Here is a 22,588-nt window from a genome sequence, read left to right on the forward strand (position 1 = left end):
GCCCTAAACTGAAGAAATAGTCATAAATTTTACTACTAGTTTAGCCATTTTTCTAGGCTGGATACATGAATAAAATCTTTTATTGACATTTTAACACTTTTTTAACATATCATAGTTACAATCAGGTTACAACAGTGATTCTTAATACTGCTTTTAGTACCGAAAACTGTGTCTTCATTTAATGTCAGAAGTTAGATCTGATGTGCCACAAAATCACTTAGTCCAGCTCTACAATTAGAATCTACTAAATTGGTTCAAAAGGTCGATTGGTCACTACTATTCAGTAACATGTGACTAATTGGAGAGGTAGTAAAAATGTAAGGCATTTATTAAATGAGCGATTACAATACATACTGAAATAAAATAGTGAGGCACAGAAACAGGTAGAAACTGCATTGTTATGACAAATCATTAAGAGACTGACCAGACAAGTAAGAATTTTTCTTTGCTTTTATTTTTCATGATTAAACACTTTTTTCCTTACAAAATTTTTCTTTAAACCCAAACCCAACTGTTTCACCCATCTAACAGTGAAATGAAGCACTTTAGACTCTTACAAATTTGACAGACTTTTACTATTTCACACTGATTTCAAAGCAGTGTTTTCACAGTAATAACTCAAAGCAGGTTGCTGCTCTTGATAATAGTTCAAGCAACATTCCATTTCTCCTCCCACGCTGACAGATCAACAGCAGGAATATGTCTACAATCTACTAACGAATTCCTGAAACATGCAAAAACGAAAATAAATTATTATTATTGCATTTATTCTGCAAACAATTTCTAGTATGTATAATACAATGAACAGCATGCTGGGGGGAGGGGGAGGACCTTCCACAAAACACCAACCTTTCAGCAGAAGGAAGAACAGCCATACGCAATCTCAAAACAAATCATGGCCTAATCTTTTTACCTGTAGACAAAGATTCCACCACTGTTGTTATGAATCGCTGTGACTACCTGGCACAAGGCTTCTCCCAATTGTCTGACTCCTCAGCCTACAAAGTTTGCCAGAGTGATCTCATCCCAGAAGTCCCACACAAACTCTAATCCCTGATTAAAACCTTAGGCCCTTCCCAGAACATCTCCCCTGAATCCATTTCTCTCCTCACACCTATGACACCCTGCACACCCACCTTCTACATGCTCCCCAAAATCCGCAAACCCAATATGCCTGGATGCCCCGATGTGGCTGGTTATTGTGCCCCCACTGAAAGAATTTTGGCAGTCACTGACCAACACCTCCAACCAAATGCCCATAATCTAGCCTCCCACATCAAAGACACCAGCCACATCCTTCACCGACTCTCCACCACCCCTAACCCTTTACCTCCTGAATTCCTGCTTGTCGCTGTTGACACCACCTCCCTATACACCAACATCCCTCATGCCCATGGTCTTCCTGCTATTGAACAATACCTATCTCAACGTCCTTCAGACTCCAAACCTACTACCTCATTCCTCATACATCTCAATGACTTTGTCCTAACCCACAACTACTTCTCATATGAAGGGAAGGTACATAAACAAATTGGCAACACACCACAAATCGGCAACACACCCACTGGCACCCACATGGCAGCCTCTTATGCCAACCTTTTTGTGGGTCGTCTGGATGAGACCTTCCTAGCCTCCCAAAACAGCCTGGTTCAGGTTCATTGATGATATCTTCAAGGTGTGTACCTGGGCCAATACACTCTGTCTTCATTACTTCACTTCCTCAACACCTTCTCTCCCATCTGCTTCATGGGGTCCTCCTCAACCCAGCATGCCACCTTCCTAGATGTTGACCTCCTCCTCTCTGATGGCACCATCCACATCTCTGTCCACATTAAACCCAGCAACCAGCAGCAGTACCTGCATTTTGATGAATGTCGTCCCTTTCACACAAAAAATTCCCTCCCACATAGCTTGGCTACTTGAGGATGGTTTATCTGCCGTGACAAAAACTCCCTTGATGAGTATGCTGAGGGTCTCACCAAGGCCTTCACAGACAGGCACTAGCCCCCAGACTAGTACACAAACAGGTATACCATGTTATTTCCCCTCATAACCCAAATTCTCCCACCGCCCCCAAAAACCAGCTACAAAGGAGTGTCTCTTTTGTCACCCAGCACCACCCCAGACTGGAACAACTGAACAACATCCTTTGCCAGGGCTTTGATTATCTATCATCATGCCTGAAATGAGGTACATCCTACCCGAGATACTTCCCAATCTTTCTGAAGTTGTGTTCCATCACCCACCCAATCTTCACAACATCTTAGTCCATCCCTATGCCACTCCCAATCTTAACCCCTTGCCACAAGGATCATATCCCTGTGGAAGTCCCAGGTGTGAAACCTGCCCAATGCACCCACCGAGCACTTTCTATTCCAGTCCTTTGCAATCAGGAATTGGGCCACTTGTGAAAGCACCCACATCATTCACCAGATCTACCAACCAGCTGTCCACAAGGATGAACTGCCGCCACTAAACTGAAACCAAGAGCAAAGTACAATACTCTGTGGCACAACATGCAGCTGAACATAGCACATTTGATTTAAATGGCTGCTTCACTACTTGAGCCATATGGATCCTTCCCTCCACCACCAGGATTTTTGAACTGCACAGATGGGAGTTATCCTTACAACACATTCTCTGCACCTGTAATTATCCCGGTCTTAACCTACAGTAACATACTATCCCCGCACCCTCCAATGAACAGTTCCAACCCCTCTGTCCTGTCATCTCCTGCCCATGCTTGTCTCCCACCCTGTTTATTTGCAGCCCTCTGCCAATGCATCCACCCATCTTTTCTCACTCCTCTCCTCCTTTGTCCTTTTTTCCCCACCTCCCTGCCCCACAACCTCCCGATTCTCCACCTGTTGGCAAACTAGTCCCTACTCACCCTCACCCTCAACCTTCAGATTGCTGTTAGCATCCCTCGGGGTGTTGTATTCCAGACCCAAATGCTGAATTTGACTGGTGTGTGTGTGTGTGTGTGTGTGTGTGTGTGTGTGTGTGTGTGTGTTGTGTATGTTTGTGTCTTTATTGAGGAAGGCTGTGCCTGTCTGCAAATTGACGTTTCTTGTTTATGGTAAGTAGCAATCTATTTTTCCTACATTGTTGTTTGTAAGGCAAATTCTATTGTTTGTAGGAAATGACAGAATATGAAAAGTATCATACAAACATTTCAGAACACTAGTATGACTGTCAGCTTTGGGAATATAAAAGTCAGTACATTATTTTCCATATTTTCATACAATAATGTCTTCAGGAAAATATTGTGAGGTAACTCCTCACTGAGTCAAAAATAATTCATTGAGGGCATCTTTTTAAGCAGCTGGGAATATTAACCACAGAGGCACACTACATCATTTCATTCTCAACAATCCATTTGAGTTTGAGAGTAACAGAAATACTGACCAGTGAAACACCAGAAGGGTAAACTGATCTGTGTTAGCTTCTATTGTATCTAACTTTGACACAAGGAGGGACAAAATATGCAGCTACTAAACATATTGACAATCTTTCATTAAGCTATCATTCATCATCCAACTGGGGACTAATCAAATGTGGTGTTCCACAAGTTTCCATCGTACGGCTCGTACTTTTTCTTGTGTATACTAATGATCTTTCACCAATAACATTATCATATGTAATGTCTGTTTGGTTTGCAGGTGATAAAAAAAATGCAAAAATAACAGATCAAGTACAGTTTTAGAAAGATTGGTTATTGAAATTTTTGGACATTAATTAATGGCTTTTGTTATTGCTTGTCATTAAACTTTGAAAAAATACATAATATTCACTCCAGGACTCGTAAGAGATTGCCTGCCTATATAGGTCTAAAATATATTGACAGTCATATGGAAAAGTTTCACAGAATAAAATTCTTGGGATTACAACTTGATAATAAATTCAATTGGGGACACATATCACCAGCCTGCTGATGCACTTTAACAAATTGATATTTACAATGTTGAGTTGCAGACAGGCACAACAAAAAGACTGCTAAACAACTGAGCTTCTGGCCAAAAATCCTTCTTCACAAAACACACACACACACACACACACACACACACACACACACACACACATTGACAGAAGCATAACTCACACAGACATGACCGCCAAGGCCTCAGTGGCAAGAGACAGTGGTTTGTGTGTGTGTGTGTGTGTGTGTGTGTGTGTGTGTGTGTTGTCTACTTTAGAAGTTCACGTGTTTAGCTGTCTTTTTGTTGTGCCTGTGTGCAATTATATGGTGAGCAGCAATCTCTTCTTTTTTAATATTGTCATTATTCCATTCTGGATTTTCCGTTGTTCTATATTTGCAGTGTGGTAGTTGCCAGACATCAAACAAATGGTTCAAATGGCTCTGAGCACTATGGGACTTAACTGTTGAGGTCATCAGTCCCCTAGAACTTAGAACTACTTAAACCTAACTAACCTAAGGACAACACACACATCCATGCCCGAGGCAGGATTCGAACCTGCGACAGTAGCAGTCGCGCAGTTCCAGACTGTAGCTCCTAGAATCACTCGGCCACTCCGGCCGGCTGTTAGACATCAATGACATGAAAATAAAAATCAGTAATAATGTCATACAGGATCAATATTTGGGATAACTCATCAAACTGAGGTAAGGTTTTCAGAGTGCCCTGCAGAGGCCCATTGAAGAAACTGGGAATACTAGTAACTACATTCCAATGCACTTATTCCTGAATGAAATTTGTCATAAGTAATACACCTCTTTTTCAGACCAATAACTCATTTCATGGACTCAATATAAGGAATACAAATAACCTTTATAAAGATTTAAAGTCACTTACTTTACTACAGAAAGGTTTCCATTACTCAGGGATACATTTTCAATAACATGCCAGTAGCCTTCAAAAGTTTGACTCCTAATAAAATACAGTTTGAGAGTAGCTTGAAATATTTATTGGTGATTAAATACTCCTACTCCACTGACAAATTTTGTAGTAGAACTGAATGGTGTACGTATATATTATTGATAATATTCATTACCAAAAATTTTCATATGCACATCAGAGTGTTATGCGTTTTTATGTTTTTTGACAAGCTTGTTATTACATCCTAAATGAAACAATGTTTAAGATCCTTTTTTACTTATTTCCCATCAACGAGGGCTGTTGTTGTTGTTGTTGTGGTCTTCAGTCCTGAGACTGGTTTGATGCAGCTCTCCATGCTACTCTATCCTGTGCAAGTTTCTTCATCTCCCAATACCTACTGCAACCTATATCCTTCTGAATCGGCTTAGTGTATTCATCTCTTGGTCTCCCTCTACGATTTTTACCCTCCACACAGCCCTCCAATGCTAAACTGGTGATCCCTTGATGCCTCAGAACATGTCCTACCAACAGATCCATTCTTCTGGTCAAGTTGTGCCACAAACTTCTTTTCTCCCCAATCCTATTCATTACTTCCGCATTAGTTACGTGATCTACCCATCTAATCTTCAACATTCTTCTGTAGCACCATATTTCGAAAGCTTCTATTCTCTTCTTGTCCAAACTATTAATTGTCCATGTTTCACTTCCATACATGGCTACACTCCATACAAATACTTTCAGAAACGACTTCCTGAAATTAAATCTATACTCGATGTTAACAAATTTCTCTTCTTCAGAAATGCTTTCCTTGCCATTGCCAGTCTACATTTTATATCCTCTCTACTTTGACCATCATCAGTTATTTTGCTCCCCAAATAGCAAAACTCCTTTACTACTTTAAGTGTCTCATTTCCTAATCTAATTCCCTCAGCATCACCTGACTTAATTTGACTAAATTCCATTATCCTCATTTTGCTTTTGTTGATGTTCATCTTATATCCTCCTTTCAAGACACTGTCCATTCCATTCAAGTGCTCTTCCAAGTCCTTTGCTGTCTCTGACAGAATTACAATGTCAAAGGCGAACTTCTGAGTTTTTATTTCTTCTCCATGGATTTTAATACCTACTCCGAATTTTTCTTTTGTTTCCTTTACTGCTTGCTCAATATACAGATTGAATAACATCGGCTACAACCCTTTCTTACTCCCTTCCCAACCACTGCTTCTCTTTCATGTCCCTTGAATTTTATAACTGCCATCTGGTTTCTGTACAAATTGTAAATAGCCTTTCGCTCCCTGTATTTTACCCCTGCCACCTTTAGAATTTGAAAGAGAATATTCCAGTCAACATTGTCAAAAGCTTTCTCTAAGTCTACAAATGATAGAAATGTAGGTTTGCCTTTTCTTAATCTTTCTTCTAAGATAAGTCGTAAGGTTAGTATTGCCTCACGTGTTCCAGTATTTCTACGGTATCCAAACTGATCTTCCCCTAGGTCGGCTTCTACTAGTTTTTCAGTTTGTCTGTAAAGAATTCGTGTTAGTATTTTGCAGCTGTGGCTTATTAAACTGATTGTTCGGTAATTTTCACATCTGTCAACATCTGCTTTCTTTGGGATTGGAATTATTATATTCTTCTTGAAGTCTGAGGGTATTTCGCCTGTCTCATACATCTTGCTCACCAGATGGTAGAGTTTTGTCAGGACTGGCTCTCCCAAGGCCGTCAGTAGCTCTATTGGAATGTTGTCTACTCCCGGGGTCTTGTTTCGACTCAGGTCTTTCAGTGCTCTGTCAAACTCTTCATGCAGTATCATATCTCCAATTTCATCTTCATCTACATCCTATTCCATTTCCATAATATTTTCCTCAAGAACATTGCCCCTGTATAGACCCTCCATATACTCCTTCCACCTTTCTGCTTTCCCTTCTTTGGTTATAACTGGGTTGCCATCTGAGCTCTTGATATTCATACAAGTGGTTCTCTTTTCTCCAAAGGTCTCTTTAATTTTCCTGTAGGCAGTATCTATCTTACCCCTAGTGAGATAAGCCTCTACATCCTTACATTTGTCCTCTAGCCATCCCTACTTAGCCATTTTGCACTTCCTGTCAATCTCATTTTTGAGACGTTTGTATTCCTTTTTGCCTGCTTCATTTACTGCATTTTTATATTTTCTCCTTTCATCAATTAAATTCAATATTTCTTCTGTTACCCAAGGATTTCTACTAGCCCTCACCTTTTTACCTACTTGATCCTCTGCTGCCTTCACTACTTCATCCCTCAAAGCTACCCATTCTTCTTCTACTGTATTTCTTTCCCCCATTCCTGTCAATTGTTCCCTTATGCTCTCCCTGAAACTCTGTACAACCACTGGTTCTTTCAGTTTATCTAGGGCTATTCCACTTAAATATTAGCAATTTATTTTTTAGTATGTATTATATTTTCTTGTCTTTTGTCATGTTCTTCATATTTGATGATCTCCTCACTATGGATATATGGAACAAAAAGTATTTATAATCTAATTGCCAATTCACTCACAATGTGATTGATGGCTGATTTACATGTTGGCCTGTGACTCACATCCACCATGGACTTAGAAAAATAAAAGCCATGTAAAAAGAGCTTAAAATTAGGCTTTGTTTGTCTGCTAGACACTGATGAACATTTTCTACTGTCAGGGAGGGGTGGGTACAATTTGAGAGGTGACAAATTAATTTTCAGAGGTTTATTTTCAGGAATGTAGCTGGAAGAATGAACTTAAAGAAAAACTTTATTCTTCATAATTGCCTTGCCATAAGAAATTATGAACTCATGAGCCTAGTATTCTGTAACCATATGGTAAAGCGCTAAAAACTTTAACATGTTGTAATACTTTGCTACACACAGACAGGGACACAGGGTGCTACTAACTTGTTATTCATGTACACCAGTCCAGCTGCTGAATCTGATTTGGAGTTGATGACTTTCCTCAGAGCACATTGATACTTCGACATTAAGCATGATTTACTCTCCAGAAATTGTTTTACATGTTTATGAATGCAGAACAACTGAATAAGGTGGCTTTGTCGTTCAGATGCTAGATTATTATTCAATATTCCAGTACTGTTTGACATTTTAAATACAGGTTTTTCAGAATTGAATTTCAACTGAATGGCAGGATGGTTCTTTGTAGTAAACTGCACTCAATTCCCATCTCCATTCTCAGCTCATAATATGATGCACTGCTCTCTGTATAGTGGTGGTTCATTGAACACTCTGCTAGGCACTTAATTGTGAATAGCAGAGTAATCATGTAGATGTAAATGTAGATATTGTTGTTGACACATGGCTAAGTCAAACCATTATTCATTTTAATGTGGGACACAATTTCACTCTCTGCTGTAAATTACCATAATTTCTTCATTACTGTTCATGTTTTAGTAACAAATTAATTATTTTCTGTGCCATATATATGACATAGAGTTGAGAGCACTGGTATCTTGAATGGTGCTGCCTCTTTTATGCACTTTCCACAACAATTAAATAAAGCCTCATCTTCCATAAATATTGGTAGGTATACGGTACAAATGCACCTCAACATATGCACCCACCAAATTGTAGACGCAGGGATTGAAAGTAATATTCATAACATAAATTCGACACTAAAGATGAATATTTCCTCACTTAAGTACAAATGCAGTTTGTGACCAAAAACTTGCTCACGCGTCATAAAGTAAATGTCTGGATATGGTATTTTGTTTAGTGTTAGGAAGCAAGTGTGCTTTGGGTATCAGTGACATTCTTTACTGAAATGTTTCATTTCTGGAATCTGTATTGGGCTTCCCTGTCTATATTACTGGCAGTTGGTTTTCTGTATGTACCATCACATTATTAAACAGTTCAAATGAATCGGACATTAGTGGTCTATTATGTATCACAACTGGGCTCTGAAAATGAAGTCTCCATTGCTTTGTCTTGTTACATTATTAGATTCCAGTTTCATCTAGAGGTGCCAAATTTTTCTATATTCCCCTTTCCTCCAATGTATAGTTGTCTCATGTATTTTATTATTACTTTATACCAGTGAGCATAGAAATTTCTAATTAAAAGTAGGTGGCAGTTTCATGTTTTTTTATTACTAACTGTCCTAGGATAGGCAAGGGTACATACTCATGAGTGCATCTTACATTAACCAATTGCATGCAGAGGCACAGACATCAGTTCCTAACAAAGCAATCATTCTGCAAAGCCCCCTTCATTTCTAGTTCCACAATGGTACTACTTACTAAAGATACAGAGTACCTTAAAAATTTCTCCTAATTCATAGAATTGCTCAACTTTCATATTACTGAATGATTGACTGTAAGGATCAGTTACATAGCAGAAAATAATACTGATAGCATCCTTAATCAGTGCTGACATAAGTGCTTCAATTGAACAATAAATCACTAACTCTCTTGGAAAATATTTCATGAAATGTAGCATAAACGGCAACTACTTAGTAAATCACAATTTTATTATGGCTGAAGAGTCTAGTACTATACTGGTCATAGTTGTTTAGCCATCCTCATTAATTTTTCATTTATTTCCTGTGCCAAGTAAGGTAACTTTTACATCACATGAGCTGGTGGAGAGCTGTACAATGAAGGGGGGAAAAAAAAACAAATCAAGTTCTAGTCAACATTTCAGGGTGTGGTGTCAGCATTTATTTATTTATTTATTTTTGAGTTTCATGGTTCCTTGAAGTGAATGTATTCGTAGGATGTAGAACATGTCAGATTCATACAATAATAATCATATGTAGATGAGCATGTGGCTTACCATCTAAATCATATGAAAAATATACGTGAGGTTCAAGTGTTCAAATAGCAACACAGATTACAGTAGCAACAGTGCTCCACAAACAAATTATAAGGCTTACATTCTAATTCATATAGAAAGCCTTCTGTTAATAATTGGTATACCAGTCCTACATAGTCATTTCTTATATGAATGCTTAAAATTAAACACAGTTCACAAACTATTACATATTGTCAAAAAATTCCTGTAAAGAACAGAAAGAACTCTGTGCAATAAAGAGTTTATAAAGACTTTATTTGCTCATGACTGGTTTCCCCAGAATATGATACCATATGTCATAAGTGAATGTACATATCCAACATATGCAGCTTTTATTTTTCCCAAGCTACAGATGAAATTGAGCAAATGGCAAATGTTGCCAAAGTCAGTCTTTTACATAGGTCAATTATGCAAACTGACCAGTTTAGATTATTGTTAATAAGTAATCCCAGGAATCTGGAAGACTCAACCCTCAATATTTCTTTGTTGCCACATGTTATTTCAAAACTTTACATTTTTTGTTTGCAGTTTGAAACTGCATGAACTGTCTTGTTAACATTGAGGAACAGACCATTTGAAGTGAACCAGTCTATAACTTCTTTGAATATAGTTGTCACAGAGTTCTCTAGACTGCAGCTTGGCACTTTGTCAGTCATAATGGTTGTGTTGGCTGTAAATAGAGAGAAGTGTGCTTTTGTTTCATACTAGAGTCCTGCATGACCAAGTAAGTGAGCACAAAATACAAGATGAGGCGAGCACACCCTAACTGGACAGGCTGCCAGCACTAGTTCTAGTGACTGAGCATAGAAGCCATGACTGAATACGTAGCACATAACTTCAAACACATTACACGAGTCATTATCCATGTGAGACTGCAGCCAGTACGGGCTTCTCATTTGTGGTGTGTCTCTCTCTCTGTAAACATGCAGCTCGAGGAATCCAGTGCAGTAAGACATAAGATTGAAACCAATGTTTAAACATTGAAGAAATGGGAAGGTCTAAAAAGTCAAGTATGGAGTACATTTTTGTTGGTTGTAGAAGGAAACAGTGCGTCTACTTGGTACGTATCATGCATTAACTGCTCCACATTACTGTGTTACCAGTCGGGAACCACTCATTTAAAGAAACACAGTTGCAAAAAACCTCACAAAGATACAGCTCCTTCAGGGATACAGGCAGTAATAAAAAATTGTATTACAGCAAAGTGTGTTGCAATGTGTGCTAAAGATATGAGATCTTTTAGTGCTGTTTCCAGTGAATGCTTCAGGGAACTATGCCAAGAATTAATACATTTAGGTGTGCATTATGGAGAAGTTAACGTGCCAGATATTATGTCAAATCCCTCTGCTATAAGCAGACACTTCAAAGAACAATTGCAGAAGTTGTTAATAAAACATGTGCTGCGACAGTTGATATGTGGACTTATTCGCATAAGCAGGTGCACTATTTGATGCTTACAACACATTACATTTAACACAGATTGGTCTCTTGTGAACAATGTTTTATTTACAACAAAATTCCTGCACGTTAAGAAGACGGGAGAAAATATTGTAAAAGAAAGTGCTCTATGAATTTAGCTGTGTTTCATACCCGTTCTTTGAAACATTACTTTTGTATTAAAAGAGAGAGAGAGAGAGAGAGAGAGAGACGTTGGATTTGTACAGTACAGTGCAGCGAGCTGGGGCGAGGTGAGGTGAGATGTCAGCAGTGACCTGTCATGCTCAGTTATTCACGTGTCTGGAATCCGGACAACAGACATGGGGCAAGTACATGACTGAGCCGAGTCGTATGGGGCCGGACACAAGCGGCTCGGTCCGCCCGTCAACAGGCAAGCTGTGGCCGGTCAGACATTGACCATTGCAGCACTCTATTTCATACACCATGGCAAATCATTTGTAAAGATTGGAAAAGTATGGGACCAAGCACCAGCCTACTGACTTCTGCTTTCTGTCATCTAGATATGACTCAAGCCACATCCGTACTTTACCACATAAGCCACACTGATCAGCCTTCATAAGCTGAATTTTGTGATCTAAATCAAATGATTTAGCTGGTGACACTTTATTGTGTATGGATATTAGAAGTTGGTTGACAAATGAGAAAACTGTGTGTTCAGTTGGAATACCCTTTTGGAATCCAAACTGACTTTTATTAACGATGTTATGTTTATTAAGATGGTCCACAATTCACTTGACCATAAGTTTCTCTAGGATTTTAGAAGGAATTGTTAGCAATGAAACTGGCCTACAGTTGGAAAACTCTTTGCTTTATCACCTTTTTTGAACAGTGGTTTGACAATTACTCAGTGTTCAGGAAAGGAGTATTATGTAAATAAAGATTGTTTGACTATAAAGATTGTCTACAGTAATGCCACCATTATGGATGTAATCTGAAATTGTGCATTACTGTGGACAAATACCTGAAATTATGGGTTTTTTGTCATTGAGCACAGTACATTACCTTGATTCACATTTAATAAAGGAAAACTGAAAACCACCATCAATATCAAAGAAGTTTTTAGCTCAGTATACTGGCTCACTATCAGACAACTCCATGTATCACTTTTCAGAGGAAAATGCCTGATTGCATTTGGCAAGGAATATACATGGCTTCCTTAAAGAACAGTATATATCAATGCTTCTCTGTCCCCTGCACTTATCTAACTTGTCTCCCAACCAAATATATGCAATAACATTGGTTGGAAACTTAATTTGTCACAGTTCACACCCATTACAGTGATACTAGACACATGCTCTGCTTTGAATGTAGTGTCCACAGATTTCTATAAAAGAATTAGTAAACAAATATGAGTAGTGACTTTACCAATAATCAACTGTAGAATCCTTGTGAGTTGCTGGTGACAGATCTAAAAATGTGAAAGCGCAGACTCACCTCAATATTATTGAACATCTGATTATGAATCATGAGCTCTTTATTAACAATGACACACAGGTATCAACATGGGCTTAATGCTACCCTTGATTTCTCAGACCAACCTTTCTACTGCAATGATTACTGCTTAATTTTAGAATTGTAATCATGGCACAACCTTTGAAAGAAAGTTTGGGTTGTAGTAACACAATTGTTTCAGATCCCTGAAGACATCCATGTCATGGTAATTCTGGCCATTCTGAAGCAGTCATGGCACAAACTTCACGGCAGTCCTTTTCAAGTTAATTCTTCTCAGTGAATAAGTTCACATGTACAATAACTTACTCTCAAAGACCTCATTTTGTAAACATTTTCTGATGTGATGCCAGGGTTGTCATCATCAGCATACTTTTGCAACACTTATGCCAGTTGCATCAACATTTGTACATTTAGGCAGCAGTTTTCCCAAGCAAGCTAAAAACAATACTTTCTACAGACTTTCTACAGACACAATGTTCTTTAAGTTCAGCCATCACAAAACAGCAAACCCACAAAAACATGACAATGGAAATATGTCCAACAACAACTAACCAAATCACTGATCTCTCAGTTGCTTACCATACTGATTCAAGAAGGATGTATGAGTAGACACTAATTTTATTTCAGTGTACTCATCACCATTTGTGCAAAAAATCCAAATTTCAGGGTATGTGGATATATACAGTTCTTTTCAGCACTGTAGGAGCAACCTTTTAGTCTTTCAGTTTCTGTTACATAATACATAAATAGCATAAACTATAAACTGTCAGAGAGAAAAGTAATCTGTAGTAGAATATAATCTGTTTGTACATACCTCTTAGATATCTGCAAAAATGCTTGCTTTTGAATCTTTTGAACACCTGTATGGTCACACATAAGCCTGGCAATGCTAGATTTCTTAATTTCCTTGATTTGTCCTGAAATATAGTCAGTGAATTAACAAAGGCTACAAGTATGTAAAGTCATATATACAATCCAGCAGACACTACAGGCCCATATCAATTACAACTGTTCTACCTAAAACAGTAGAAACAACCATTAAGGACAGAATTATAAAGTTTTAACAGCTCAAGACTGAACCAAGGCAGGCCTTGTCTTGAAGTCAGCCACATAATTGTGCAGCCCAGCCAATTAGACTGTAGGAGTTCTAGCTCTGCAACTGGATGTGGCACCATGTTACACCCCAGTGACTTGCTTGACACTTTTTTCCACTCTTCTACCACAAAAACAGCATTTTCTGTTTTTCAACAGATATATTTAGCTTATAGGTTAAGTATAGATGAACACACATACATGGCCATGTTCTTCAGTACCTACCAATATAACTTTGGAGTGTAAAACAGACTGTGGAATTAGCAGGTTTTCAGAGGTCTTCTTTGTTCACATACAAATGGCAAGCTACTGTTGTTTTCCACTGTGTATTAAGATGAGGGGACATTCCTTGAGGGAGTTGATGATAAGTGATGGGCATGTAAACTGCTTCTATGTTTGTTCTATGCTAGGAATCAGTGTGTCAGGGAGTTGAACCAGTCCCTCTCTACAGCTTGACAAGAACTGTACTATAATGTGAAAGAGATATGATTGGAGCCACTATCTTGGTACTATTCTGTAATGGTTCACACTTATCTTGACTACAGGGAAGAAACTGTCACTGCACCAGGGAATCAGCTTAATTTCCCATAAATAGTGTGACAACCAAAAAACATTAAATATAAAAATAGAAGTTTCTCAAGTAACAGTACTTCCCGTCACAGTAAGTGATGTTGAATATGTAGTATAGTGGAGTTGCAGACAAACATTGCTAGAAATTCATGAGAATTCTGAAATAAATAAAAAACCTGTATCCAGATTCCAGAAGGGACAAGGTTTCCCTCCTGCTGCCCAACACCCTTTTTGCAGATGTCTATAGCTTGCAGATGTCTATACCTTGCAGATGTCAGTAGTTTGCAAATGTCTGTAGTTTGCAGATGTCTATAGTTTAGATCTCTACTCTTTATCTTGTACGTATATAGACTAGGTTTCAGTAGAGCATCAGGACAGTACAACTCACTGTGGTAGGTGTCTAGAGCAGTGGGTTTACAGTCTGCTCCTAAACAAAAAAGTGAAGCCAAAGAATCATGTAGAACAGTACATTTCAGGAATCTTACTGGGGTTAAGCAGTAGGATCAGGTTGCTTGCAAGCAGCATTTGCAGCAAGAAAGGTCAGAATCTTTATAGTGTCTAATTCAAGTGTCTGCCAATTAATGTTTGTTAGCACCTCAGTGACACTCTCTCTTGTGACCATTCACACTGCCCCACTTTCTATATGTTCAGTATCTCCTACTAGTACTATAAGCTATGTGTCCAACAAACTTGATTTCCCGGTATCCTTTCAATGAAGTCTTACCTACAATTATCACTTTAAATTGCTGCACCCACAAACTTGTATAAATTGGCTGATTTCAGTTGACTCTCATTATTACAAAAATGTGATAATCCCTCAAAGATTTAAAATGCAAATTTTGTTGCTTTTGGCTTATTGAGACATAGGTGGATTGATAGCAATGAAAATAGGACATCATCATTCCCTTGGCACTTTGAGAGATCAGATTGAAATCTGCATTTTATTCCAAAAGGGGACACCTACAGGAATTGCCATGTTAGCAAAAGAAATGTGGCAGGTCTGGCATCATGGTGAACCAGTTGGTGATTTTTGCTGTAAGCTTTGAGTAACTATTCCGCAGCAGTATTGAGAAGAGCAGCTCAGATTTTGAAGTTCCAAAGAATGATGAAAAAACAGACAATAAAAGAAAGGTAAGGCAGAATACTCTTTATACTTTGTGTACCACAAATGTTTCACTGAGGTAATTCAAGGAATGTTTACACACAAAAGATGAGTTTGTAAGTTTAATACTACAGTGGAAAAAGTAGCTCAAATCTGAAAAGACAGAATGACTGTTTGAGTCTGTCATTTGATTATATACGAAACATGCCACTTCCTGCCTGACAATGTAAGAAATTTTTACCTTGGGCAGTTGTGGGTTTTTAATTTTGAGATACACCACATAAAATAGATGAAGGTATGTTTTATTGTTCATGACGGCCATGTCTTGTTTAGGCATCTGCCTCCTTAAATTCATTTTATTTTCATTTTTGCCTAATTACCATTAACATGCATGAGTATAATTTGCATTTCCATAAAGAAAAAGTTTGGCCCTCAGTCTTAAGGAATATAGCAACAGATCTAATTTTGTGCTTAGTTTTGTGTATGTAATCAATTTCCTAATTTATTTTGACCATTCCTAGCTAATACTTTTGTTATAGGGTGAAATCAGTAGTTGTTTTGTGGCTTAGATTCTATTGTTCACTTATAAACAAATATATATTCTGTACTAATTATAAACATTTCGAAGGACTACTAGGATTCTTAAAGTATTTATTTGGCTCTTTTTGAAAACATATTAGCAAAGCCAGCCCTTAATGAATTCCAAAACAATTACCAGGTTTGTCAAAAGTATTGTTTGTATAACTAAATCTATTAATTTCCTTATTTAAACGAAAAATGCAGCCTAACCCTTGTGGTAGACTGTACTATTAAAAAGAAGGAATTTTTTGATGTGTTCAGTTAATTGAATGAGTTGTGTTTTAATTGTAATTTCTGTAACTTAAACATTGAACAATGTATAGTTTCAGTGCCTATTATTGTGAGGATACATAAAGGACCAATTTTTGGTCCTGAGACAGACAATCCATGGCCTATTTTCAGAGGGGAATTGTGTAGTAGTTAAAGTAACAACAACGCATCAACTTAACAGTGGAATAAGTGTAACACAAATAGGCCGTGTGTTAGATCAAGTAATGACCACATCTGTTCAAATTATTTGTGAAATAGTGTCACATGTACCTTATTATTCTGCAAGAACTGTGAACTGTGTGGTTAGCAAACTATTGCAGCAGAATGCTGATGTTTGCCAGCAACCTCTTAATGGGGCTTATCGACATTTACCAATAGTCAAGTGTGAATATAATTATGTAACATTGGGTGGTTATGAACAGTGAAAGTAAAGAACTTTGAAACACAATTGTGCAACTGTTGGCTACATAGTAGTCAACGGTGAACTTCCACCCTGCCCCCCCTCCCCCCTCCTTTTTTTCAGCCAGTGTAACAATGCAGTACGTCAACACTGAGGACTATCAACGAAGAAATAAAAAAGGCAAACATCACAAACTCTGTCCCCAAAACATAAGAGAGCATTGCTTGTTTGCCAGTGCATGTGGGGCCCAAAACTGCAATCATATAGTAACAAGAATGTTATTGACTGTAACAAACAGTGGCAGATCTGACAAGTACCATTAATTCCCCATTAGGGGGCACTGGTAACTACCATCTGACTATGACTTTAGCATCACAACAAGAAAGTTGTGATTGTGTGATTGACTGCATTTTGCAGATCAGTATTTGTCATGTAACACCGAATCCAGCCACCTTGGTCTCTTTAAAGTTAAATGGGGGATTTTAAATTGTGGTGGATACCTTTATGCAAAAGGTCATCATATCAGCTGAAACAATGGAAGAGGTACTAGAAAACAGAACAAACTACCACTTGCTCTCCAGTGGTTTCTGTATGATGAGAACATTTGAGAAAAAGGGCAAGTAAGAAACTTCCTGGCAGATTAAAACTATGTGCCGGATTTTTGATAGATGAAAAAGCAAACTAGAAGGGCTACAGTTTTAGTTTCTCCAATGGCTCTAGGGAAAAAAAACAGCAAAGCATAAATTTTGATGTGTGTACTTCATCTACATCTACATCCGCATGGATATTCTGCAATTCAAACTTAAGTGCCTGGCTGAGGGTTCATCGAACCACCTTCACAATAATTCTCTATTATTCCAATCTCCAACAGTGAGTGGAAGAAACTAACACACATATCTTTCCATGCAAGCCCTGATTTCCCCTGTTTCATGATAATAATGTTCTTCATTGAACTTTCTAGATGTACTCCATTAATCCTATCTAGTAAGGATCCCACACAGTGCAGCAGTACTCTATAAAAGAGGACAGACAAGCCTAGTCTATTTAGCATATGTGTTACATTATCTAAGTCCAGTTTTTGGTTTGCCTTCCCTACAACATATTCTATGTATTCTTTCCAATTTAAGTTGCTCATAATAGTAATTCCTATGTATTTAGTTGAATTGACACCCTTGGGCTTTGACTGATTTATTGTGTAACCAAAATTTAATGGATTCCTTTTAGCACTCATGTGGATGACCTCACACTTTTTCGTATTTAGGAGAAATTGCCAATTTTTGCACCATACAGATGATGATGATGATGATGAGGTTCCACACTCCGAGGAACATAGGGAACGATGGGGGAGACCCGCGCCGCTGACTAGGCAAGGTCCTAGTGGAGGTGGTTTTCCATTGCCTTCCTCCAACCATAATGGGGATGAATGATGATGATGAAGACGACACAACAACACCCAGTCATCTCGAGGCAGGGACAATCTCTGACCGCACCGGGAATCGAACCAGGGGCCCCATGCACGGGAAGCAAGAATGCTACTGCAAGACAATGAGCTGCGGACACTATACAGATATGTTTTCTAAATAATTCTGTGATTTGTTTTGATCTTATGATGACTTTACTAGAAGATCAACAACAGCCTTCATCTGCAAACAAACTAAGACAGTGCTCAGATCATCTCCTAAATCATTTATATAGATAAGGAACAGCAGAAGACCTATAACACTACCTTGAGGAATACCAGAAATCAATTCTGGTTTACTCAATGATTTTCCATCAATTACTACAAACTGTGACTGCTCTGACAGGAAACCATGAATCCAGTAACATAATTGGGATGATATTCCATAAGCATGCCATTTCACTACAAGCTGCTTGTGTGGTACAGTGTCAAAAGCTTTCTGGAAATCTAGAAATATGTAATTAATTTGGAATCCCTTGTCAATAGCACTCAACACTTCATGTGCATAAAGGACTATTTGTGTTTCACAAGAATAATGTTTTCTACATCTGTGTTGACTGTGTGTCAATAGACCATTCTCTTTAAGGTAATTCATAATGTTCAAACAAAATATGTGTTCCAAAATCCTGCTGCATATTTACGTTTATGATGTGGGCTGTAATTTACTGGATTACTCGTATTGTCTTTCTTGAATATTGGTGTAACCTGTGCAGCTTTCCGCTCTTTGGGTATGGATCTTTAGTCGAGCGAGCAGATGTATATGATTGTTAAGTATGGATCTATTGCATCAGCATACTGTGTAAGGAATCTAATTAGTATACAGTCTATATCAGAAGACTCGCTTTTATGAAGTGATTTAGGTTGCTTCGTTACTCCAAGGATATCTACTTTTAAGTTACTCATGTTGGCACCTGTTCTTGATTTGAATTCTGGAACACTTACTTTGTCTCATTTGGTGAGGGAATTTCAGGAGGCTGTGTTTAGTACTCTGCTTTTCAGCACTGTCATTGATAGTATTTCTATTGCTATCAAGTGTATTGTCACTATCATACTTTCATACAACCAGAATCTCTTCGGATTTTCTGCTAGGTTTTGAGACAAAGTTTCATTGTGGAAACTATTCTAAGCATTTCACATTGATGTCCACACTAAATTTTGAGCTTCTGTAAAAACTCACCAAACATGGAGATTTTGCATTTGTTTGTATTTGGCATGCCTTTTTGTTGTTTCTGCAACAGTGTTCTGATCTGTTTTGTATGCCAAGAATGATCATCTCCATCATTTGTTGATTTATTCGGCCTTAATCTCTCTCTTACTTACCTTCAGTAAAGGGATACTCCTGTTTCCTATTGAGATAGAAAAATCTGTCAGACTTCTGCGATAAGAGGAACTGATTAACCATAAGACACAGAAATGTTGGACCCATCAATGTTCCAGGGATATTATTTTCTAAGGCTCCTCCAACTATGGGATCAATATCATCAACATGTTTATAAACTTTTTTCATTTTTACAATTGCCTGGAAAAGAAATAACAATTGTTTGATCAGAATTTTAATCATATAAAAACTAATATATTAAGACACAAGTGAGAGAAAATTTTAATATTTGTTTATTATAGATATACAACATAGATATTAGCCTTTGAAAACAATATTAACCAGTTGTGGAGAAGTAACAGAGAATTGACAATGTAAACTGAAGAGTACGGGTACATGCATATACGATGGTTGATACAGTTCATGTAGATATCAGGACAAAATGTACATTTATCCAATGAACTGCACAGGATCATCCCAAAAAGCAGATAAATACAGGATGACTTAGAGTGCTAGGAAGTAAGAGTCATACTGTTCATTACATGGAACAGCAAAGTTTACAGAATATCTGCCACAACAGTTGAAATGAAAATATAAACAAGGTAACTAATGAAAGTCATAACTGGAACAGATGCATGCAGTAATCCACACCCTTTGTAGTATTTTTTTTACACACACTGTAATATTGGCCTCTTATTAGGCTAGCTCATATAGTCTACTGACAGGAAATTAGTAACTCATTACACACAGGTTATGCATGAAAAGGACATAAATCTTAGTCCCACTGTAATACTTCTGCAGTCTAAAACATGAAGAACAGGAAGGGGTAATCACATGTGTCTTAGGACAGAATTCTGCTTCAATTTAACTTGTGTCTTTAATAGTTTCAAGTCAGCTTTTTTTAAACATCAGAGTAAAACAAAGATATTTTTTTAATCATTATAAATTATTGAAAAGGTCAAAACTTGTGCTTAAAAATAACAGGTCTGTGTAGTAAATGAGGATGAAAATAGTTACTCAGAATAAACATAAGCAGGTATACATACCTTCTTCTAGTGGAGGAGGGAAGGAGATAGCTAGAGAAGAAGGGAAGAGAGAGAGAGAGAGAGAGAGAGAGAGAGAGAGAGAGAGAGAGAGAGGCAGAGAGAGAGAGAGAGAGAGAGAGAGAGAGAGAGAGAGAGAGAGGTGGGGAGAGGGGAAGGTTATTTAGAGCCACACAGCTTTATTAACAATAAACTTCTAGAACTCTCAGGTGTTTTCCAAGGTCATGTCATAAGTTCTGTAGGATATTTCTGTAAACAGATTTTTTACCAGCTTCATGTGGTTGCTGATGGCTGCTGCTCCATTCAGGTTAGTGTCCAATAAACATTGGCTTTTAAGTCCTCCATCATTCTACTCTTGTTGCTCTCCATGCAGCCACTGTGGTGGGTGGTGGTGGTGGTGGTGGTGGTGTTGGTGTTGGTAGTGTATGGTCATGGATATGGTGACACTCAACTGTGATCTGAAGTTCTCATTCTCCATACACAGAGTGTGGACCTTACTGTACCAGAACACTTTGTTTCTCCTTGGCTCGGCTCTGTGCAATTAATAATGCCATTGAACTTAGGATCCAAGGAGGTCTAATAACAGCCAACAACTGAGTCAGGCATGGAACCCTGCACTGAGAGCAACAGGATTGGAGCATTGGACTGGGTAACAGCCAACATATACAGGATGCCAACCTGAGCAGAGTATCAGTCATCAGGAACCACCTGAAGTTGGCAACAAGCCTGCTTGCCAAAATATCATGGATGTGACCTCGGCAGACACCCGAGAATTCTAAAACTAAAAAATACACCAGAAAAACATTATATCACATTCATTGAATTCTGGTTATAACTTAATTCAGTATTATGAGAAATGTGCAACAATGAGATATATGCATCACTTACTGGATAAGGGGTAGTATCAATGAGATCACCAAAGTCATTTGCTCTTGGAAGCCCACATTTCTCACGCAAATCATTGTACGGAGGCACACCATGGTCTCTAGCTCTTTGTATATCAATGCCAGGAAGGCTCATTCCAAAGGTGGTCATATTTGGTCGGAACAGCTCATCAGCTATCTGTAACATTGTTGCACAAACATGAGAGGTGATAGGGTAATGTTCACTACTTTAACATTTTACACTTATTATGAAATATTTGTGTTAACAGCAGATTCTCATGACAAAATTTCCTAAGGATACTAGATATTTCCTTTGCCATTTGTAATCCATATATCATATTTTCCCCCCCATGAACCATGGACCTTGCCGTTGGTGGGGAGGCTTGCGTGCCTCAGCAATACAGATGGCCGTACCGTAGGTGCAACCACAACGGAGGGGTATCTGTTGAGAGGCCAGACAAATGTGTGGTTCCTGAAGAGGGGCAGCAGCCTTTTCAGTAGTTGCAGGGGCAACAGTCTGGATGATTGACTGATCTGGCCTTGCAACATTAACCAAAATGGCCTTGCTGTGCTGGTACTGCGAACGGCTGAAAGCAAGGGGAAACTACAGCCGTAATTTTTCCCGAGGACATGCAGCTTTACTGTATGATTAAATGATGATGGCATCCTCTTGGGTAAAATATTCCGGAGGTAAAATAGTCCCCCATTCGGATCTCCGGGCGGGGACTACTCAGGAGGATGTCGTTATCAGGAGAAAGAAAACTGGCGTTCTACGGATCGGAGCGTGGAATGTCAGATCCCTTAATCGGGCAGGTAGGTTAGAAAATTTAAAAAGGGAAATGGATAGGTTAAAGTTAGATATAGTGGGAATTAGTGAAGTTCGGTGGCAGGAGGAACACGACTTCTGGTCAGGTGACTACAGGGTTATAAACACAAAATCAAATAGGGGTAATGCAGGAGTAGGTTTAATAATGAATAGGAAAATAGGAATGCGGGTAAGCTACTACAAACAGCATAGTGAACGCATTATTGTGGCCAAGATAGATATGAAGCCCACACCTACTACAGTAGTACAAGTTTATATGCCAACTAGCTCTGCAGATGATGAAGAAATTGAAGAAATGTACGATGAAATAAAAGAAATTATTCAGATAGTGAAGGGAGACGAAAATTTAATAGTAATGGGTGACTGGAATTCGAGTGTAGGAAAAGGGAGAGAAGGAAACGTAGTAGGTGGATATGGATTGGGGCTAAGAAATGAAAGAGGAAGCCGCCTAGTAGAATTTTGCACAGAGCACAACTTAATCATAG

General features: G+C 38.3%; 1 protein-coding gene across 1 annotated transcript; it reads right to left on the reverse strand.

The window, feature by feature from the left end:
* Positions 1–589: 589 nt before the first annotated feature.
* Positions 590–21,373, reverse strand: LOC126275430 (peroxidase-like protein 3). The gene is made up of 4 exons (XM_049977201.1): positions 21,347–21,373; positions 19,353–19,551; positions 13,375–13,477; positions 590–724 (listed from the first exon to the last, which is right to left on the reverse strand). Exons 1-4 carry the CDS (start codon positions 21,371–21,373, stop codon positions 649–651), a joined length of 405 nt encoding a protein of 134 aa, XP_049833158.1. The 3' UTR covers positions 590–648.
* Between the last annotated feature and the right edge of the window lie 1,215 nt (positions 21,374–22,588).

Source organism: Schistocerca gregaria, chromosome 1 (genome assembly GCF_023897955.1).
Source record: "Schistocerca gregaria isolate iqSchGreg1 chromosome 1, iqSchGreg1.2, whole genome shotgun sequence".
In the NCBI taxonomy this organism is placed as follows: domain Eukaryota; kingdom Metazoa; phylum Arthropoda; class Insecta; order Orthoptera; family Acrididae; genus Schistocerca; species Schistocerca gregaria.

Bases quoted from the DNA above. Each gene is read 5' to 3' on its own strand.
- LOC126275430 (XM_049977201.1), bottom strand. From the start codon at position 21,373: ATGGTGTGCCTCCGTACAATGATTTGC. The intron at 13,478-19,352 runs GTAAGTAAGAGA...ACTATATTTCAG, and splicing joins GGAGTATCCCTTTACTGAAG to GACAAATCAAGGAAATTAAG. The intron at 725-13,374 runs GTATGTACAAAC...TGCATGTTTCAG, and splicing joins TTTTTGCAGATATCTAAGAG to GAATTCGTTAGTAGATTGTA.